At 39.4% G+C, this 21,827-nt stretch overlaps 1 protein-coding gene across 6 annotated transcripts in view; it reads right to left on the bottom strand.

Moving 5' to 3' along the window:
- The window catches only part of sdk2b (sidekick cell adhesion molecule 2b), a 346,369-nt gene that overhangs the window by 27,259 nt on the left and 297,283 nt on the right, over positions 1-21,827 (bottom strand). For 2 of the 6 annotated variants that reach the window (XM_028029735.1, XM_028029738.1), the window contains exons 32-43: positions 20,635-20,705; positions 19,957-20,086; positions 17,412-17,468; positions 16,855-16,956; positions 16,449-16,564; positions 15,612-15,798; positions 13,516-13,653; positions 12,995-13,204; positions 12,066-12,191; positions 10,598-10,762; positions 10,290-10,430; positions 7,351-7,510 (exon numbers count right to left, since the gene is read on the bottom strand). In XM_028029735.1, coding sequence (XP_027885536.1) covers positions 7,351-7,510; positions 10,290-10,430; positions 10,598-10,762; positions 12,066-12,191; positions 12,995-13,204; positions 13,516-13,653; positions 15,612-15,798; positions 16,449-16,564; positions 16,855-16,956; positions 17,412-17,468; positions 19,957-20,086; positions 20,635-20,705 — 1,603 coding nt within the window. The remainder of the gene's footprint in view (positions 1-7,350; positions 7,511-10,289; positions 10,431-10,597; positions 10,763-12,065; positions 12,192-12,994; positions 13,205-13,515; positions 13,654-15,611; positions 15,799-16,448; positions 16,565-16,854; positions 16,957-17,411; positions 17,469-19,956; positions 20,087-20,634; positions 20,706-21,827) is intronic. The other 4 variants (XM_028029736.1, XM_028029739.1, XM_028029737.1 and 1 more) reach the window with 3 other exon arrangements.

The following is a 21,827-nucleotide window of genomic DNA, read 5'->3' as shown; positions in this document are numbered from 1 at the left end:
CTCCAACACCTTTGAGTCTTTTTGATAGTATTTCCCAGCTTGGTTTTTAAGGCTGCGTCGAAACTTTCGATTGTGGATCTTGTATTTATCATTGGTGAACACAATCAGCCCGTCACCTTCAAGGTCCCATATTCCTCCAATAAACTGGTAAATCATGAGCCCGGATTGCAGCCTTAAGCTGATGGTCTCTGATGGTATTTTGGTCAACTCTCGGGTGCTCCTCCAAACATCCGACTTTTGGGTCTTTTTTTTAGGGCGGCCGGGGTCCCACAGCTCCTCATCCGATTCCTCCTCGTCCTCGTCGGAACTGCTGCCCGCTGGAGTCTCCGTAGGTGGCGGTGGCTGCCTTCTCTCCGTGCTGTGGACTCGGGGATGAAACCCGACCCCCAGATCCCGTTGAGGGGACCAGTCCCTGGCCGCTTGCTCCAACTGCTCCTTGGCGAAGCCGTCGATGAGCGCTCCCTCATGATTTTCCTCTCCTGACTGTTCAGAGGGGATTTCGTCGTTTCGCGATGATCCCGGTAGAGCTGGGATGTTGTCGTCGTTGTCCGTCAGGTCTATCAGGTCCTGCGGAGCTTGCTTCGGCTGGTTTGTTGGTGTTGTGGCTCTGCTGGGCAGTCAAGAGGGGGCCTCAGCCACCTCCGATTCCGCTTTGTCTGGGGCTTGCTCTTTTCCTCGGGTCTCTTTGAAGGCCGAAAGTCTCTGCAGAACCTCGGCATATTCTTTGTATTTGCGCACCCCACTGGCGAGAGGGTTCACTAGGATCCCATCGATGCCCGCTTCCAATGTAGCTGTCTTCACTAGGCTGTCATATTTCTCGGAGGGGCTGTAGACCATCCGCAGCTCACCAATCGTCCATCCTTCAAGGAGTTCAGCGAACCATTCCAGCCATTCTCTGATCTCCGATTTCTTGGTTACCTTTACCGGGCATTTAACGACTCCCAGTCGGTGACCATGTTTAAGCTGTGTGCAAAAGTATATCCGAGTCCGTACCAGGTATTTCATTAAGTTCCGTGCCATGTCCTCTTTGATGGTGTAGTGAGATTCAAAGAAAACCCTCCTAATTACCTCAATCCAGGAATCCAATCCATCACCGAGTAATATCAATGATACAGGCAATTGTGTTAATGTGGATTGGGAAAGATGGGATTGATGACTCTCTCCATCCCGGCTGATGTTGCTTGCCTCTTGTCCCTTTGCTGGCTTTTGCAGGGGATCCAGTTCCCCCCTTTCTTCGTCATCCATAGTTGTCTTTGTCTTCGAGTTGCCTATCCCCCAAAGCCTCTCTTTGCGCTCTTGAGTAGGGATGGGTCCAGGCTGTGTTGGCTACTGGCTTCACTGTCTGGATACTATCACTTATCCTCAGTAGAAGCTTTCCCTCACCTGCATGCTATACAGTTACTGCAAGGGTTGTGACTGACGGCCTTATCAGTCACCGTTAACTCTATTCCCTCAGAGTTAACCATCCAAGTGAGCTATTCAGAATCACACTTCTGTTTTTACTGACTTGGTTTATTAGGGCCCGCCTACTTGGCTCCGCCCCACGTTGGGCGCCATGTCCGTTATCCTGCAATAGCTAGCCCCGCCCACTTCATCACAACCCTCCGGGACTGACTACTGACCAGTTCTCTGTCTAACAGGTCCGGAAAATCTCTAAGACCTGGGTATTACCCTAAAAGAGATCTATAAGAGATAATCTATTTAAACTGGTGTCGAAAGCGATTCGTCTAGCTCTAACTACCTCCAATCCAGAAGTTACGACCCTTTTCAGTTAAGAAACAGTCAGCTGAGTAGCCCTCACAGCTGCGTAATTCCAATAACCACTCCTGTTAACGGTAGCTCGCTTTCTAAAATATAACTTGCTCTTGGAACCGGCTAGATTAAATTTAGTGACTTGGATGTAAGTCCCTGGGTCATTATTTTACTCTCACCAAAGGAAATTATGAAGCCTCCTTTTCACTAGAACCATGTACCTTAGTTTTACCTTTATTAAAAGAACTGAAAAATGATTAAATGACTCAATTAATTCCAATGTCCACCAACTTCATTAGAATTTTAGAGTAAGAATTTATTAAGCAAGCTTAAGCAGGGGTATGTGACATACAAATCAATAATCAATTGTATACAAGTCAAGAGCAGTGTAATAAGATCAACATGTATAATCATACCCTCCTGTCTCTTTCCCTAACCTATGTCGCAGATTCTGAGATAGCTTTTTAGGAAGCGAATTCTACTCATACCCAGTTGGTGGTGGATCTTTGGCAACAGGAACGTCCGAGAACCTTGGTCTGAGTCTTTATCCTTTGTGTGAAAAAAATCCTCTTTAGAATGGAAGCAAAGTAGAGAGGGTTCAATTGCTTTTGAAAACCCAACTCTTTTATCCCTCCGGGACCTTTGTCCTTTCTCCAAGTCTGTTGCAATGTTTGGGTTGAGGTAAGACCGACGATCGAATCAGGAACCCGGGTTGGACGATTGGAACTTGTCTCCCTTTGGCGGCAAGAAGCTTCAGCTTTCCCCGTGGCTCCAGGGTGTGGTCTGCTGTTGTTTCCTCGATCTGCTTCTTCGTGTTAGCTCTACTTCAGTGCCGCAGACAAAGAACAAGAACTTCTCCTTTTCCGTCTGCTTATATACAGTTCTCTGCCATATATGTGTATGGGGAGTGTTAGTTTACGTGGTTTCGGCCCCTCCTGTCTGCTGGCTGGGATGGAAAGTACCGTCCTTTCCTCAGCGTTGTTCTTAGCCAACCATACCGCCCCACCCATCCTGTGCGTCTGGCCATCTGTTCAGAACTGCTTGCGACAGCAGGAACTCACAAGTTCCCCTTCTCCTATTTCTCCTATCCTTTCTACATTAAAAACTATGTGCTTTACTCTGATTAACTTTCAAACACAGTCAAATATTAAAAACTTATGTGCTGATTTCCTTTAAGCATTAATCATGAGCATTAATCATCTCTTTCACTTATTATAAATCATCAAACCTTAATCATTTCATTGTTGTCATGTTATTACAGATCATGATTCGTACACTTCAGAATCATTCAGTGATTACTTACATACAGTCATTTTACCTATTGTATTCATCCATGTTCAACTGAATCATTATCAAAACACTCAATCATTATAAATCAAAACACAAGATTGCTTTATTTCCTTCAGGCCTTCATGCACCTTTTTCTGTGTGTACCTGGATAGATCTCAACCTCATACCAGTTTTCTTGACAACACATACAAACATCTGCACATCCATCCTTCCATCCATCCATACGTTCATTACTTTGAATACCATTCATTTAACGCCCTCTGTGGTGGCTGGCTGTCATGGCACCTCAACTCTGTAGTTCTAACTTTAAAAAGATCTGAACATAATCGTGAGAAAATGCTGTCTTATATAGACGAGCAAAGACATAGCGGTGCAGGTTTTATAAAAAACAACATAGCTGCAGACTTTATAAAAAATATAAAATACTGCAGAAGTCTACCAAAACACTAGAAAACCAGAGAAAGAAACCAATGTTGTTGGGGCCTGACAGCTGGTTTATAAACAACCAAAAACCAAATTTCTTAGTGAAATTTTACAAATATATGTCAATTAGCATTACTTATTATAGAGTGGCCACAGCTACTCCACAGTTGCTAAAATACAATGAGACTGTGAGGCACAGAAATTTTACAATTGAATTTGAATTTATTCTATCTTAATAGGACAATGCACAAAAATGAATGTACAAAACTTTAAATACTCTGGATTTAGCCAATCTCCACAGCACATCAAGAAAAACAACTAAGAAATATTCTTAATATGCAAACCTTAAGCAACTTCCTCTTCCTAGCAAGACTTTAGAGAGCCAAACAAAAAATGGAGCCAGAGTGAAGAAATGCAATTGCGAGCCTTCTGGGACTTTATGATAAACTACCTGTATGAAAGCACAGAGAGATCGAAGCACACTTTCACCTATTCCCATCAAGACTTATACATTGTCGAGTCAAGTGTAAATTATTTATCATGCCTCTTACTCTGATAGAAAAGAGGTCAGCTTAATCCTCTGGCTGCAAACTTCACTTAGCATTATGTCAGGTAACGATTGGAAACCCTCAGTATCTGCGTCTCCTCAAGGTAAAAGAACTCATTAACATCTAAAATGTTCATCAGCTTTGTCAGTCAAGAGTGTTTAATGCCATATTAATCTAGACAGAATTACTTCACTAAGAGATTCTTATACCTCAACCCAGACCGCCGTCAGGGTTGGTTTCAAACCACTCATTGCAAAATGAAAATAAGTTTTTAATCCATCTATTTTTTCCAATAAAAACTTTAAACTCTGAAACATATTTATGGTAAAAAAAAAAAAAATACAAAAATGAATTGCACTTTGAGCTTGAAGCACAGTTTTGATTAATTCTCTCATTTACGTCAGCTAGACTTCATTTTCATGTGTGTAACGATGGTTCACTTTTTATCTGAAAGGCTTCTTTGGTTCTAACTGAGCGATTGAGAGGATCATCTGAAGGTGCAATGAAAATTAACTATGGAGAGGAATCGTTTGATTTTGCTGCTCCACCGCTAGGTATGTGTGATTGGCCAGGCGGAAGTTAACTGAGAGAGTTGATATTTTTTTAGATTTTTTTTTTTATATAAGAAAATTGATAAATACTGACCTCTCCAGACAAGGAACAGCCCACATAAGCTGCAGTTTTGGTGATGCTCTGACCTGGTTGTTATTGGTTCATTTTGGCTGATTCGAACATATCGCCATTGATGGCAAAATGTTGCTGACAGTTACTACAGTCACAATTTCTTTTGCTATAAACCTCGGTGAAGAGCTCCAGGATTCGTAATAACAAAAGCTTTACACGGACCCGACAGAAAGTTCTGCATCAAATCTATAATCATAGCGTTCCTATGCTTAACTCTGATTTCCACGAGGGCATGGAAATAAATCAACATTAGAGTCAGCTGCAAGTGCTGTTTGCCGTCTGACACGGCTCCTGAATTAGACTGGGTACAGTGGGATTAAGAATGTGTGATTTTCTATCTGAGTCTGAGTCTGTTGGTTTCATCCTGTCTTTGGTACTCTGAGACCAGAGATCTCGATGCGGTATTAATCTGTAAGCGGAGGCTCAGGTGTGGGGATTTGGGTTTCTCCGCTATGGGCTGAGTTCAAAGAGAGCCGATTCTCTGAGTACATCTGTGCATTCTTCTACTGCCAGCCTCCACCCCCCTTCTCCACTCCCTCTCTTCATGTCAGAGAAGCAGTAGTAAAAAGCTGCCTGGAAGCTTCTCAAAGAACCTGAGTCTGCTTTGATCCATCCTTAAGGTCACAAATACAAAGCCACAGACCTAAATATGTTTCTCATATTCATCTACACACACACGCACACACACAAAAAAACTTTGACTTTATGGATTGAACCTGAATCCTTTAACTCTTCCTCTAAATTATTTCCACATGAAATAACTTTTACTGTTTATAGGCTCTTGCAAGCCTTTCAACAGTTTCAACAATATGAAAGCAGTGGTTTCTGAACTCACACCTTGTGTGAAATGTAAACATGTTTTGATAATTAAATAGAGAGAAAGTAGTCAGGTTTTGCACCTCGGGTGTCAGTAAACACGTATTTTAAAAGGAACAAAGAGACACAGTACGAGAAGCAAGAATAAAGTATTTTTTATGTTCTAGGTCTAAAAAGCATATTTCATAATATTTCAGATTGAAGCCTGAACTTTCGAACTCTTTCTGTTTTAGCCGTTCTATTATAGATTTAAGGCTGTATTTTGGATTATTCTTCTGAGGCATGACTGAATTTTGGCCAAGGATTAGCCGAAATACAAATGGTCTGATATTTGATCCGGCTTGCTATGTTACATAAAGACATTATAATTGATCCAATGACAGCATAATAACCAGATCCCGTAGCTTCAAATCAAGCTTAAATCCACCAACATTGTTGACTGTTTACATGTGAAGTTTGTTTTTATTTCTCTATAATAGTCCTGTCCATTATTTACATACATCTCATCTGCCCTAAAAAATTTGTTCCAGAAGTCTCTTAGTTTACTGAGATACAACTTTGCAAACCAAAGTAACACTTTCCTTTTTCTCTGAACGCAGACCTGCGTTGAGGCTTCAAACTATTTACAGTTTTTGTTATTTAAATTAAAAAGAGTGGACTGGTTATTGTTTTGTGCTACACAGTGATCACTCTTTAAACATCTGAAGAATCTGAAGAAAACAGCAATAACTTCTATAACCCTCACTAATTCGCTGTTTAACAGTTCAATTTTGATCACTTCCTTGTCTCCTACCTAAACGGTGTGTGGTATTTAAATCTGGAGTTGTTTTTCCTTTCAAGCCAATATTCTGCATAAAACTTGTTTAAAAATTCTATGGCAAGAAGCATTGCTCGCTTCCTTTTCACAAACCTTCCTTTACACCACATAGCCAGATTCCTAGGGAAAATATGGACGCTATGCACACGTTTTTTTTTTTTTTTAGCATATTCCTATTGGGTTCAAAACAGTCTTTTATGTTTAAAAGGATAAATTGTAAACTGTGTTGTTCAAATTGATGCATTGTTGCTTCATATACAATCACATGTATCACTTTTGGTTTCTATGTGGTCTAAATATCAAGAAAAGGAGATTTATTTCCATCCTACCATACAGTGAATTAAAATTTCAACATTACATTACCACTATGCACAGAAAGGAGGATGGTAAGCCAGATGCAAGAAATATCTAAAGGTCATTGTTTCAGAACTGCAGCACATACAGACATCTTGAGTCAGCAACAAACACTGCAGATCTTTTCTGGCATGCAACAAAGGGTGAACATGTGGAAAAGCAACCAATGCACACTGTTAAGAACAGTGGAGGATTTATGATGTTATGGATCTGCTTCTTTTCCAAAAAACCGTGCAAAACTTGATGGAGTGTATAGCACCATGACATTTTTTTTGGAAATACCAGGAGATTTAGTATGAAAAACATTTGACTTTGTCAGAAAGCTTTACATGGACCATCACTGGGTCTTTAAGAAGGATAATAATCCAAAACATATAACCAAATCAACACAGAAAAGGATGATACAAAATAAAATTTTTCTTATTTTTTATCGGTATCACAGTCCTGAACAGAAATCGTACAGAAAACATGTAATGAGAAAGGGTACATGATCCCTCCCTCTATGACCTCCAACATTGTGAAATATGGAGGACAGGACAGAGCGGCCCGAGGCAGTTCAAAGTATTAACATAAGAGGCAAATTTGTGGAATGACATATTTTATAAAAATGAAAAATACAATAGTTTCTCAATAAGTTTTATTAATGCAGGAGGAGAAGAAGCTCACCTGGTGTAGACGCCATTCTTCCGACAGAAAGAGTTTTTCACTGACAGCCGTCGGTTGTTGAGCTCCAGAGCGGGGAAGCGGCCTTCATCCAGACTGACCATGTCGCCGTGAGTCAGAGCATTGCAATTGGAGTTGTTACCTGGACACACGTACAGAGACACTGTGTGACCACAGGCAAGGGGGAAACAGGGAGGTTAGTGTCTGGAAGGCTACATGGAACTGAGAGCTTGGTAAAATACAGAGGGTTAAAAAAATTTGCAACAAATGTGTTTGCATGGAACGTTGTTGAAAAGTTCCAAAATTTCTTGAAATTTCTCAATCTTGAAGAGATTTTTTAGATTATTTCTGAGTATTCTGATAAATTCACTACAGTTTTATTCTTTGCTTGAAACTACAGCGAAAGTACACCCTCCAGACATCAAGCTGTAGCCATACCTGCAATGGAATGGTTTAGATCAAAACAAATTAATTTTGTGGGAGAGGTCTAGTCAAAGTCCATAGCAATATTTCCATTTTGGCATCAAAGTGAGAAAACATAAACAAAGATTCAACTTTGCAGGCACTATTTTGTTTACACCATCACTTCAGATAAAAAAAAAAAGATCAAGAACAAATTTAGAGTTATGATTTCTTTCACTTTTATTCCATAAGTAGCAGCTAATAATCGATACAGAAAAAAAAAAAAAAATCTTGATTCTTGTTCATTCAACTTCTAGAGGTAACTGAAGAAAGAAACCACTGCTCTCTCTCTTTCTCCCTGTTTCCAGCTTTACTGCGCTGGTTTAATCTCTTTCCGCCTATAACCTTGTAGCAAACAAACAGCTACAAGAGTGGGATCTATTTTCACATCCAACTCTCAGCTAGAAGGCAGACAAAACTGCCTCCCAAAACATCTCTAGGATTTCTGTTAAATATGAGTCGTTTAAGGTAAGCTCGTAGCCTGGTTAGGATGGGAGATAAGGTTTTGAAAAATACAATTTTTAGCTTTTTGTGTAAACATAGTGAAAAAAAAATTAGCAAACACATACCTATTTTCTTAGACTGCTTCCCAGAACTGCACAACTTCCAACGCGATAAACTACAAGTTTCCACATTTTAGTGGTAGATAAATGTTTTATGCAAATACTGCTTCCCATTTGTTAGGTTAAAAACACTTTCTCAGTGTCCCAACAAAGCCAGGACCCTCATGTCTGGTGGAGGCTACTTAAGGTCAAGTGGTGGCTATGCAAACACGGTGAAAAAGAAAAATGCACTTGGTAGGTCCAACATAGCCCAGCCAGATTCTAGACAGAGGCTTTGAGAGTGTCTTTGTGCTGGAGTGAAAATGAACTTCTTGTTTTTTTTTTCTGTCAGATAGAAAGATGGGCAGTGACCCGCAGGGACCCCTCCCCTCCCCCGCCTGGCAGCCAAATGGGCCCCTGAAAAACTGCTGAGCTTAGGGGAAATACCAACTGATGTCAGAGCTGCTCTGAATGGACAAATAACCCGCTCCTCACCCCACCACCGCCATTCCAGTTTTCCTCCATCTCTATTTTTTTTTCCCAGAACCACAACTATTAGACTATGGTCAGATAAGTTTAAAATGAATATACAGCCAAGGGAAAAAAAATGAAAGTACACCTTCTAACGTTTTAAACATCAGAGCAAGCAAACATAATCCAATCTTTATTAGTATTAAACTTAGCCTGAAATGTTACAAAAAACAATGTTATTAATATTATTAATTAGCAGAACAAACTCTCAGTAGTCATTTTCTGCCTGACTTCATCAGTCTTTTACATTATTATGGAACTTTGAGAGAAAAAAAAGATCTCATCATCAATGCATCAGTTTGCCAAAGCAGTGTTGATAGGACTCATATTCTTTGGACCCCCCCCACCAGACATTCTGTTGTAGATTTGCTGTTGGGTTTTGGGATGACTGCGATGTTGCTCACCCACATTGTCAGTGGCCTGACATTTCACGACACAATACTTTGGTACATAGATGAGATCAAGGTAGGCCTTGGGTGCAAACCCAAATCATCAACCTTAATCACCAAGCCTGGCAGCTGTTATGAGGTGTTTGTGCGTACACGATTCATTTCGTTCGTGCATTTCAGCCAAATATCTCTATTTTAATCACACCTAGAGATATTGTTCCAGAAATGTCATGATTCATTCAGCTGCAACTTTCCACATTTAGATTCTGCTGCCATGCTGGTTTTAGACAGAGAAACTTTCTCATGACAACAATTCCTAACAAACCAAACTAGTTCAGTCTCTAATGCTAGCGTAATGATGTAATGTGACTTTATAATTTAACTTGCTACACCTTGTACAGTCTCTTGTTTCTTAGAGACAATCTCTCTTAGAATAACATGGCTGTTGTTGTGAAAATGTAACAAATGGAAGGAAAACATTTTAAGTCTATGACTCCCATCCTAAATTTAAAACTATCTTATGAATAACCTTACTCTGTGATGGAAATAGTTATAACCCTTTCCAGATTGATGAGTGCCAGCAGTTGCTTCTTAAAGGTTATTGTGAATGTCTTTCCTTCTTAGCTTCATTTTAAACACTTGTACGCTTCAAATCAAGTAGCTGTGGTAATCGATGGCGATCAAACGTGCTTACTATAAATAAATCAACGTATTTGACTTGTAATATTTATTTGATGTCTTGGCCATCAGAGCTTAAGAGGCAGCAAGGGTGTACTTAGTTTTCCACACAGCTTTCCATTCTGACATCATATTTGTCTTATGAATAATATTTTGAGAGATTTTAAATGTCCTGTGATGTTAAATTTCTCAAACTGGGAGTTCTTTCTAAAGATGTTTCATAGTTGTAGATCACTTTAATAAGGAGTACAACTTTCTAAGAAAAAGAATTAAATCAAATCAAGTCCTATGAAGCAAAATGTTTTAATCACAGATGATTGGTAAATTTATATGCGCTCACCCGATTCGGACTTCTTTGCATATTTTTTGCTCTGTCCTCTAATGATGAGGATGAAAACTAGCAGCAGGATGAAGATGAGCCCCACCAGCGCCACGACGACGAGGAACCACCATTCCTCGTAAAACGGGGCCACTTTCTGAGCTGAAAGAAGAGTGGAAAATTGGAATTCACGCTTGTTAGGAACGTACGCGGCGTGTTCCTGTGAAGTCTGAGAGACCTCAGGGAATTTTAATTAAGTTTGAAATGTAATTTAATTCACTTCATTCTGTTATATTAACTAACATAAAAAATAAATTAAAAAAACTCACCAGATATAGAGGGAGACGGTAGGCTTGGAGAGCCGTAGCCATAATCGTTCACTCCGATTATCCGAAAGTCATAGCTGACGCCTTGTTTAAGTATATCCATGTTGAACGTGTGTGATGTTGCATCTTTCGGGATATCCTTGATTATAATATCCCACAAACCCTCATCTACAAGAGAAATAAAAGTTTACTTTAACAAAAAGAAATACAACCCCCCCCGCCCCCCTCAAAAAAAAAAAACAGACAGAAACATTTATTTAATCACCAAATCTTTTAAAGCCTGTTACAGCATCGCTGACAACATGTTGTTTGTTTATTTTTGATATAAAGCTTCTGGCTGGCTTGCAGCTCTCAGAGCTAATTGATAATTCCTTCAAATATTACACAATCCATCAATTTTACAGCTCTCGTAAAAATTTACAGCGACCAAATCAGCAACACAAACAGCGGCACGGCCGTCTTTCAAATGGAGCGGCTCGCCATGGTCGTCTTGCCAGACATCGTTCATTACGTGTCACTGCTTGTAAATATCGACGTAAACTGTGACGCTTTTAACGGGATACCCAAACATAAACAAGACGCAAAGAAGCTGGTGGACTTTGCAGATATCCAGCGCTGGAATCAGCAAGGCTTTTGAGTTGCTTTGAATGCGGCCTGGATATTCACACTCAATGTATCACACTTAACCATCCCCTCAACTCTAACACTGTTTCGTCCACATTCTTTCTTGTGAGACACCAAACATCCATCAAATGGCACGGATCTGTCAGTCACAGTTGAAACAGGATGCCAATTCTTCCAGATGCACTGACCGAATCAATAACGTCATCATTAAAATATCAAGGGCGTAGACTCGGAGGCAGCAAATATTGACTTTTCACATGACTTTCTGATTTCTCGGTATCACAGGTGCTAATATAAGGTTGGATTCACTAATTTGCGAGTACAACATGTGGGATATTTTTTTAAGACTAATATATTCCCATCCTATTCTGACCCTTGCCTATTGTTTAGAGATATGAATGAAGACTGAAATAAACAGTCTCCATATACAAGAAGCTAGATTAATCTTCCCAATAATTATCCATTCAATAATTATACATTATCCATAACACAGAAATAGTATGAAAGGGAATTTATACATGAAAGCATGTTTAACTTGTGATAGTGTGACTTCATAGTAACTTTAAGTTACAGAGAAATGAATACTTTTGGTAGGCCCGTTATTGTCATTTTTCTTGCATGACTCGCGTCAAACCACTGCTGACAGTGGGTTGTAGACGAACCAAATAGAAAAAAAATTAGATGCAGCTACAAAACATAAAGCAACAGGCTGTGTGTGTTTTTAATAGGTTGGAAGAAACAAAAGCTCTCTGTTTTCCAAAAGGGCATTCTGCATGTGGATAAAAGGTGAAAATGTCTGTTTTAGCAGTTTTGTGATTCAGCATGGATCTGGTCTGAAAAGCCCCACCTGAAGGTCTGGCCTCGATGACATAGCGTGTTATAGGAGCACGTCCTGGGTCTCCGCCTGTCCAGTGAATGGTCAGGCCTGAACCATAACGTGTTATAGAAGGCTCTCCGGGTGGCCCTGGGGCTCCTAAAAAAGAACGACAAAGTTAAGAAGGTAAAACATCTGTTTTTGTTTTTAAAAGAAGTCATCTGGAGTAGCTATATAGAGCCATTAGCTATCTAAAAAAAAATTCAATTCAACCCAGTGCTGGGTCATCTCAAAAGAAAATTTTGTAAATCTTAAATGCCTTCAAATTGTTATTTTTTTAAAGACGTTTGAAACATTATATATATATATTTTTTTTCCATTTGATTTAAATTTTTTACTAAGCTACTTTTTTCACTCTATGTTGCAGCATGTACTCTAGTTTCCTCCACAAAGGCTGCTCAATGTATCCATCCAACAGTTACTACTTTAGACTCTCATATCTGCATAACTCATGCAGATGAAGAACTGTAGCTCAGAGTGGCAGAACTCATACTGATAAGCAGCAGGATGAACAGCAACATGGACATCATCTGATTGTAAAACAAATCGTTACAAAGTCAACAACCATCTCATAAATAATTGAAAGAGGTGTAATGGCAAGACAGTTTTCCAACCAAATGCATTTCAAAGGATTTTTTCCCCCCACGTCAAAATGAAGTCTCAAGTCTCTGAAGACCAAAACACTGTTTCTCAGGGATTCATGCAGGCCCTTTATTCTGCCTAGAACACTTCATAGCTGTAGATAATGGATTTAGATAATGCATTGTTTTGCTTTTGTTCTGCCTTAATATCAGTAACCACACATCAGACCATCATCATTATGGCTCACAACTACTTCACACACTCTCACTTCAAAAGAACTAAACTCCCTTTAATTCCAAAACAAAATCAGTGACAACTACCTTCGCCTGGCCCAGTGGTGATGTTGGCCTCCACCTCTGGCCCATAGATAAACGTCTTGGCCCGGATGCGGAAGTTGTATGTGACGCCGTCAGCCAAGTCTCTGAGTTTCAACCAGAGGGGGCCAGTGCCCTTCACGTCCACCGTAACTGTCTTACTGACGCCTGGGGGGGAGGGGGAGCGAAGACAGTCGGCACAGGCCACTGAGGAGTCTGGACAAACAGACCACATTTAGAGATGGTCTTCCACAAGTGAGGTAATGGGGGAGAACACTCAGCACAGCCAAATGAACACACACACGTACAATTATGAAGTTTTCAGTTGCAATTTATGCATAAAGTCTTGCACATTATTTGGAATGAAAGCAGTTAATTCATAAACAGCTGCAGTAATGTTCGATGGCTTGAGTGAGACAACTACAAAATGTTCCACCCGCAGTCAGGGATACCAATACATTCCGTACAAAAATTCACAATGCAAGTCAAAGGTGATTCAGTTAAAATCAGTAAGAGTAAGAGATTACCATCCACAGATGTTAATGGCTCATAAACCAGTCGGTAGCCTTCAATGATGCCATTAGGGAATGTGGGGTCACCCCAGGACACATTGACTGAGGTGGTGGTCAGCTCACTGAAGTGAATGAAACTCGGCACACTTGGAGCTGGAAGGTGTACAGAACAAATATGAAAAAAGTCACTATGCTAGGAATTTGTGCAAATGCATTTCTGAGGTTCCATAAAAACAGTGATTATTGAGTAAATCTGTCAAATGTAAATGCAAATGTTGGAGCCATTGAAGATAAATTGTTTTCATTCCTGGTCTTTCCTTTAGTATAAAGACTGAGATGGAACAAAAAAAAGGAGAAGAAATGTGAGTCATGATCAAAGTCTGCCTCTGCTCGGTTGAGTTTTGTGACTCTCGGAGAGGAACCAGAAAGTTTTGATCAAATGGGGTAATGACGAGAAGTCTGATCTGCTTGTGTGCTCTGCTTTCTTTGTCAATTTTTTTGTCAAATTTTGAAATTGATACGTTTCACCAAAGCTTAATATATGGCTCAGAGCAAAGTATAAAAAAATTATGAAAATTGATCATATAAATGAAGACACAGTAGGCATGCATATTTTAAATGCTCTGTTTCAAAGTGGAAAATATTGACAAGAACTACTGCAATCTTAATTTCATAATGGAAAACACTTTATTTGGTCTCATAGGTTCTGAAAGGAGATTACTGTGATTGCTTAAAGTTGGTTTCAACCAAAGGTTGATACCAACACTACTCTGCGTATTTGCCGAAGTGCAGTGATAACGTAGCAAATCAGTAAACTGATCTGCAGCTTTAAACAATTCAATGGCTGGATTTTGTCACTGATGTTCGAGAGGAACTGCTGTAAAACTATGTGTGCCGCTTCTGTACAATTTCAAGTTAATGGTTTTCAAGAGAGTTGCCGTCCTTGTACACAAACTGAACAGCACTGATTGGGTCAGGTCCACAGTTTTGTTAAAAAAAAAAAGCAAGTTGGAAGGCTCTGGCTCACACACAAAAACCATCTGACCCAGGTCACAGTAATCCTCCAGACCCCATTAAGGTGGGCTGAGCTTGTGGCAGTCTACGATCAAGGGCCTATATAAGCCCTTGATCGTTTCCGCTATGTCATTGTACGTTTCATTGGAATTTTATGCAACAGGCCAGCAACAAAGTACTGCATAATATTTAACTAGATGGGGAAAAAAAAGTGATATAAAATGCTATTTTTACAATCCAAAATCAAAAGAATTTAATTTGCAATTGAACTCAGATAGCTCTTATCATAATATTAAGTCTAACATTAAAAAGTTAGACAATGTTCAAGGGGTAAGCAAACTTTTGCAAGTCTCCGTATTTGTCCTAAATTTGTCAAACAGGAGCTGACGCTCTTAGAAGATGCACTTTCTAAAAGGTTGGGATTATTGTCTCCCCAGTGTTCTGTCCTTCACACCTTCCAGCTTTTCTCCTGCACAAGCGAAAAGCAGAACTTTAAACGACTTCTTTTGCTTTTTGGTATTTACTTTTCAGTCTGACACGTGGTAGCAGGGTTAAATCAAAACAGCTCCCTTGAAGCTGGGGAGCTTAAGATTATTTGGATGCGTTTTTGATTGGGGTACAACCAGAAAGTCCCCTGAGTCTGAATAAGATGAAAATGAAAGAAATAAAAAACTGAAAGAAAAGGGATGGTGAGGTTGTAGACAACACCTGTAATGCTACTTTCATACAACCTCCAAACCTGAGATAGTTTTTAGAGAATGGGTCAGCTGATTTGAAACTTATGCTCAGCATGTAGCTCTGCTAACACTGTTTGATACGCTGACAGTAGCGATTAGCATCATTGTCATTTCACATTCTTGCCTCACGGCTGATTCTGCTTTGAGGGAACTCTGAGAGCTCTTCAAACCAACAACAGTACAGAACAAGGACTATTGAATAAACACATCCATACAAGCGTTCTAATTTATCTATTATAGTAATGTCATCCTATCAACATTTGTCTCCAGCTCCTTTCACAGTCTTTCCAAAAGAGATATATTTGCTCTGTCCTGATCATACTTATCCTTGGGCTCATTAACACTGATAACTAGACTTACCGGCTTGCTGAGTACGTCCCCTGGTCGGAGGACTGCGGGGTCCGTCACCAGCAGCGTTGAAGGGGGCCACACTGATCATGTATGTTGTGTAGCCAGTCAGGTTCTTTAGTTTCACCCCTCTCTCTGGCATGAAAAGGGTCCGCAATCGCTCTGTCTCATTCTTACGCTGGAACTCCCAAAAGTAAATCTAGAAGGAATATCGCAAATGTACTTAAATGTTATATACTGTATTTACAGCTGTTTCTGTCAGAAAAAAAAACTATTAATGAAAGAAAAGTTAAATAAATTTCCAACATTTTATAGGTCTCCACAAGCAAATTTCAAAATGTTCTGTTAATAAGAACAGCTTATTAAATGACCTATTTAAAAAGGAAGAGTGACCATAAAACCACATTTAATGTTCTACATTTTGCCTTCCTGTCATATTTTCAAGTCTAGCTCCCTGATTAGAAGCAGCTAGTATAGCTCCATAGAAACCTAGTTTTCTTTTCAATAGCTTATTACATAGACAGTGCTTCCTTAGACTGAATTTTGAAGAGCCTTCCTGATTGTAAAAAATAGCAAACTTTCAGTCACAACTTCCACAACAAAGGATGTGATTGTCGCAACCATTTTGTTATAAATAGTGAAATTAATGATCACAAAAAAGATTGAAATTTTGAGTTTCTGGCCAGTTGATCATTTGGGTGATTGTGGCAACCAGCAAATGTCTTAATGGATCTATAATACATACGAGTGAAAATCTAATGATTTTTCTTTAATGCATCATTATGTAATGCATAGCATACATAAGTCTACCAGTAAAACATTTAGCACTTGACAGGATGGGAATCTGACCTTATAGCCCTGGATATCACCATTCTGTGCATTCAATGGTGGAGGGTCCCATGTAATGTCCAACTGAGTAGCTGTTGCTGACTGGATGGCAACATTTTGCGGTGGGGCTGTGGGAACTGTCACAAAAAAAACAAAACAAAGTCTCTTAGTAAAATGTTTTAATAGTATTTATTGAGGTCTGTGCTTGTAAAATGACAAAATGTATGAAAGGTTGCCCAAACTATCTCCATCTTTTGGTATTTTCTTGAAATGTACATTTATTTCTCATATAAAATGTGTTGCAGCTTCAAGTACATGCACTCCAATACTCAAATGCACCCTAAATATTCTACTGACACATCAAAAGGGTTTGTACAATATCATACTAATCTGCAGCTCACAAAAGTAACCAAAGAAACACACATACCTGCCTCTCCAACAAATACCTCCTGGGGTGGGCTGCTTGGCCCCTCGCCCACAGCGTTGTACACACTCATGCGTATCTCATAGCGCTTGTGTTTACTTAGCTCTGCAGCAAAAGGAAACGATTTCACATGTAAGGTTAGGAGGTACCAAACATTAGTTTGAGCTATATGGGTAGCCATTTCTGCTTTTAACAGGACAGTCTGATTGCACATTCACTGACAACTGGTCAAACAATTAGCTAAAATCAGCTAATTTCTTTTTCATTTATTTAAAATAGTTCTGTAACGTAGCAAAAGGTGGAGAGAGTGAAGCGGTGCGAATATTTGAGTACGGATTCACTTTCTTCCCTGATAAAAAGCATTTGTATGAAGGCATTGCAGCTATCACCAGCCAAATGTGTTAATTTATTTTGAATTTAATTAACACATTTTTATTATGGTTACTGGAACCATAATAAAAATTCAATAGAAAATAAGATTTTGAATTGTATTTATTTGCAAATTTCATCAGTGTGTGATTCTGTTTTTATGGTGATGTTTGTGTGATACAGAAACTTACTGTCCAGCTCGTACTGAATGAGAGTTGGATCACTTAGATTCCGGATGGTGTAGGGGGCTGAGAAAAAAAACAAAAAAACAGAGGCAATTAAAAAAAACAAATAGTAAAAAAAAACAAAAAAACATTGGGCTTATCAAGAGGAACAGGCATCACAGTTCAAAGTCCAGCACTTTCCCTGTTGATTGGAGCAGTACTGTTTTCATACAACCCACCCTAAACAGTCCCAGAGATCATGGCTGTAAATTAGCCTGGGAATGACTCAACAAGAGTCAAATTACAGGCCATGCTGCACAGAGTGGTGGAAACAGAGTGGCTCCTGAGTAAACCTAATAATAGCCTGTGGCTGATAACCACTGATCACAAGATGAAATGTCTTGCTGTGAAGTGTCAAGACCGTTGGGGATATGTTGGCAACAGAATGGGTCTGTGTGACAGTTTTCCTCTAATGGAAATAATGGTGCTGCTGACATTGGAATAATCAGCCAAGACAGAGTTTTATAATTACATGTTACTGGAGTAAAGTGTGGAAAGCGCACCTTTCTTTGAACTAATCTGTATTTAGAATTTCTCTCTGCTGCTGATTCATAATCCTTCTTTATAAAATGCAAGACGGAGGGTCTTTTAAAAGAAAATAGCATGCAATGCATACTTTAATTCTATGGTTTCAGTATCAGCGTATAATAACATTAACTTTTTTTTGTAGGTCAATTTTTTTTTTTATTAAACCATGTTTTACCACATCATTAATGAATGTTTGAAATAAAGAAAGTAAAATGGAATGACTGTGTGTAAAAAAAACAAAATAAAAAAAGTACACATTTGCTTAAAGATTTAATATTATTAAACAAATGCACTTGATAAGGTTTGATACTTTTTAACATAAAGGTGTAGAATGAAGGTTAAGACAGCACTAAGGTATAAAGCAAACATTCACATTAGGGAGGTATTGTATTTTCTGGACTACAGTTCACTGTAAACTGCATCCACAAAGTTGAACCCCCAAAAAAACAACTGGAAACGTACAAAGGGCTATAAGCCGCTGATATCTCCGCCACTCTCTGTTTTCCACGAGGACGCAGCAGAGGGCTCTGTCCTTAATAAATATGCTATTAAGGACGCAGCCCTGCATCTCCAAAGCCAAACCACGGATTCGTTCACAGCGAGCTTACCTGCAATGGCTATCGATCTGTACTGCCAGATCGATAGCCTTCAACTTAAAAGTGGCATCATATGAACTTCTTCGTGATGTTTCCATGATGAGTGGGTATGGGTTTAAGAACATTTCTCCGTCGTGCCTTCTGCTAGCATGTGCTTGTTCTAAATGAAAATCAGCATTTTCTTCTTTGATTACCAATTTTGACTTCCAATGATTCACGTCCTGCTAAAGAGCCCCCTGGTGGTTGAAGAAAATCCACAGAAAAGCCCCACCGGGCTACAAGCCGTGGGAAAAAAGTATAGTCCGAAAAATACGGCAAGTGTTACTGCCCACCAATATAGGAATGGTTATAAGGCAACCCTTAAGCATTTTATTTACAAGTGTACAGTTGCTCTTAGGGTGTGGAATTGAATTCACAACCTTAAAATTACAAGATAACTACTTTCTTCATTGAGCCACAGTCACCCCATAAAAGGAGGACAATGGTTTGCTTAACAAGAAGATATTTTCTCTATCACCAATATGCCAGCAAAGCTCAGGTTTGAAAAGTTTAATCTGAATGAACCACAAGAACTCTGGAACAATGTCCTTTGTTAATGAGACCAAAGTAAAGATCTTTCATACATAACGCACAAGACAATGTTTGATGGAAACCAAACACAAACAACCACAAACACCTCGTATCAACTGTCAAGTGTGTTTGTGGAGGTGTTATTGGTTATTCTTGTTTTGTATAAAATAATCAAGGTCCTGCAATAGCTGGGACGAAGTTCAGATCTTGGTCTTTTTTAAATGCTGAGGCTGGACTTCAAGAGAGTTGTAGAGGACCAAATTTCTGCAAAGCAGGAATTAAAAGCTCCTAAATACTTGGGCGTACTGTGCGTGTTCCGTGATCTGGGCTGACTGCATGCACATTACCTGTGAACGGTCGAGTTTTCCTAATCAAACCTTTCGATTTCCTACATTTCTTGTGACAAATTCCTTCATTTCCCACAATCCACATGGATGCTAAAAAAACTGATGAGCTAGTTGGGCACCTACTCCCGCTTCTTCTCTACGAGGGCAGTCACTGCACACTTGTTAGTGTGGCACAGAGTGGCAGTCTAGCTACTGCGCATCCTTGCAACTGTTTGCGTCGATTCTCAACCTTAGTGCGGTGTTGGATGTTTTGTTGGTCACATCCAACAAAACAGTTGGATGTGAGCACTGTTTCCCGACACCAATTACACAGCCATAAAAATTCACCTTTGTGCGGACATGTCCGAAGCACATTCGTATTGAGCAGAGTACAGGTGGCGTAAAGTACACCCGAGTATGTGGGGAACTTTAGAAACTTACATTAATCAATCTGTGCTATTGCATACTCTGTTAATAAATGTTTCTCCTCACCGTTTAGCTCAGCCCATGAGGATAGACTGTTGACTGTGTGAATGTAATTGCGGAGACGGTCATAAAGCAGTTCACGGTAGCGAATCCGAAATCCCAGTAAGATTCCATTGATCTTCTCCTCAGCAGGTGGCTAAGGGGAGAAAAATGAGAAGTTGAGGAAAAAAACCCAAAAAACCCCGGCATAGACATCTGATTTTACTGTGAAATGTTACCTAATCGTCATATGAGTTGTTTCTAAATAGACATTACTAAGAGGCTTTTTTAGAGAAAAGAAAGATGGAAAAATCTTTGCCTCTAAGACAGAGTGCTTTTCCACATGTTAAGTGATGTAGAGAAACCCCCCTTGGCTGAACATGAGTCAACAGGCCCAGAGGGAAAGGAAGAGAGAAAAACAAGCAACTTTCTATCCTCATAAACTCTACAAGTGTTCATAAAAGTAAAACTGTCTCTACGTGCCTCCTGTTTTCCTCTTTATGAGCTGTTAATTCAGGTATGAGTGCAACGGGAGGGGTGTTTTTATATTACAGAGTGCAGCGTCTTACTGACAAAGTCTGTATTCTGTAAGTACAGGGTTTGGACTCTCATGGCCTCTTATTAGAGGTAACTTTCTCAGACTTTAATTGATTCTGCAGTCAGTAAAACAAGGGGGAAAAAATCCGTTCTGCCGTCTGCTCTTACCTGCCAGCGGATCAGCACAGACGTAGTTGTGTGCGGCGTGACAGAGAGGATTGTTGGTGCTTCGTCTGGCACTGAGGCAATAAAAGCGAGATAGATTAGCTAAATTGACTTGAAAATGCGCACTATTCAGCCAGCTAAATCTGTCCACGAGCTGAGGCATTCAGGGAGAGTAAACACACACAGGAGCCAACACACAGGAGAAGCATTGACTGCTGAGTTACAAATAGTAGTGAGAAAAGATCAGGAGCGATACATTTCTTCTGCTGGCTGCAGCACAACATGGCTGGCTTTTGTTTAGCAGAGATTTAACGACAGCTCCTGTGTCTTGAGGAATCACAGATGGAGCACGCTTAATCAATCTCTGCTATTGCTAGCAGGGTCCACATCATGACAAAGGACTAATTCATGCAAACATTGAGAAGCTAAAACCGAAAGAGGACTCACGCAATATTTTCTGACTCGTGTTCTACTTTTCTAATTTATTTAAAAGGAGGCCATTTATAAGCACTTACTTATTTCCTGTTCCTCAAGAAAGTATTTTTTGATATATGACAAAGACTTAAAAAACTATCCCTAAAAATTATATAAAGTGAGCTATGAAACATTATTTGACACTTTAAAAATGTCTGCGTTTGTCATTGGAATGAAAGTGAAATGCTGTTCTCAAATGCTGATTAATGTAAATCTAAGCACACCAAAATGACCATAATAATTACATTTATCTGTCTTTTTCAATCACAGATTAGATCTTCTGGAAGGTTGTCAGTTTGTTAGGTCACCTAGCAATGGCTCTCAAATCTCATTTATTCTCATTTTCACCATCTCATGGGAAAAATCGCTATATAAATCTTTACTGTCAGAACTCACATTTGAGCAGGAGACTTTGAGGTCACTACTTTGGTGCTGGGTGGACCTTGTATCATGAATTTGACATTCCAAACAAATCATCACTCTTCCTCAATTTTTAACTGACTTTTGAACTTATCTAGTTTACTTTAATCCTTTTTTTTATTATTTCTCAATTTCAGACATACTTATTTGAGCTAAAAACTTAAAGTTGAGAAGAATAAGTTGCAAAAACTATGGGATGTGCCTTAGAAGGAAACATTTATGAAATTTAGAGATGACTGATGGATTTTTACTCTTTTCCACCCTCACCTCAACCTACTAAATATTTAAAGACAAAACTTTAT

The sequence above is a fragment of the Xiphophorus couchianus genome, chromosome 10 (genome assembly GCF_001444195.1).
Source record: "Xiphophorus couchianus chromosome 10, X_couchianus-1.0, whole genome shotgun sequence".
Taxonomy (NCBI): domain Eukaryota; kingdom Metazoa; phylum Chordata; class Actinopteri; order Cyprinodontiformes; family Poeciliidae; genus Xiphophorus; species Xiphophorus couchianus.
Note: the sequence above shows the minus strand (reverse complement) of the source record. Positions and strands in the feature narration are given on the sequence as shown.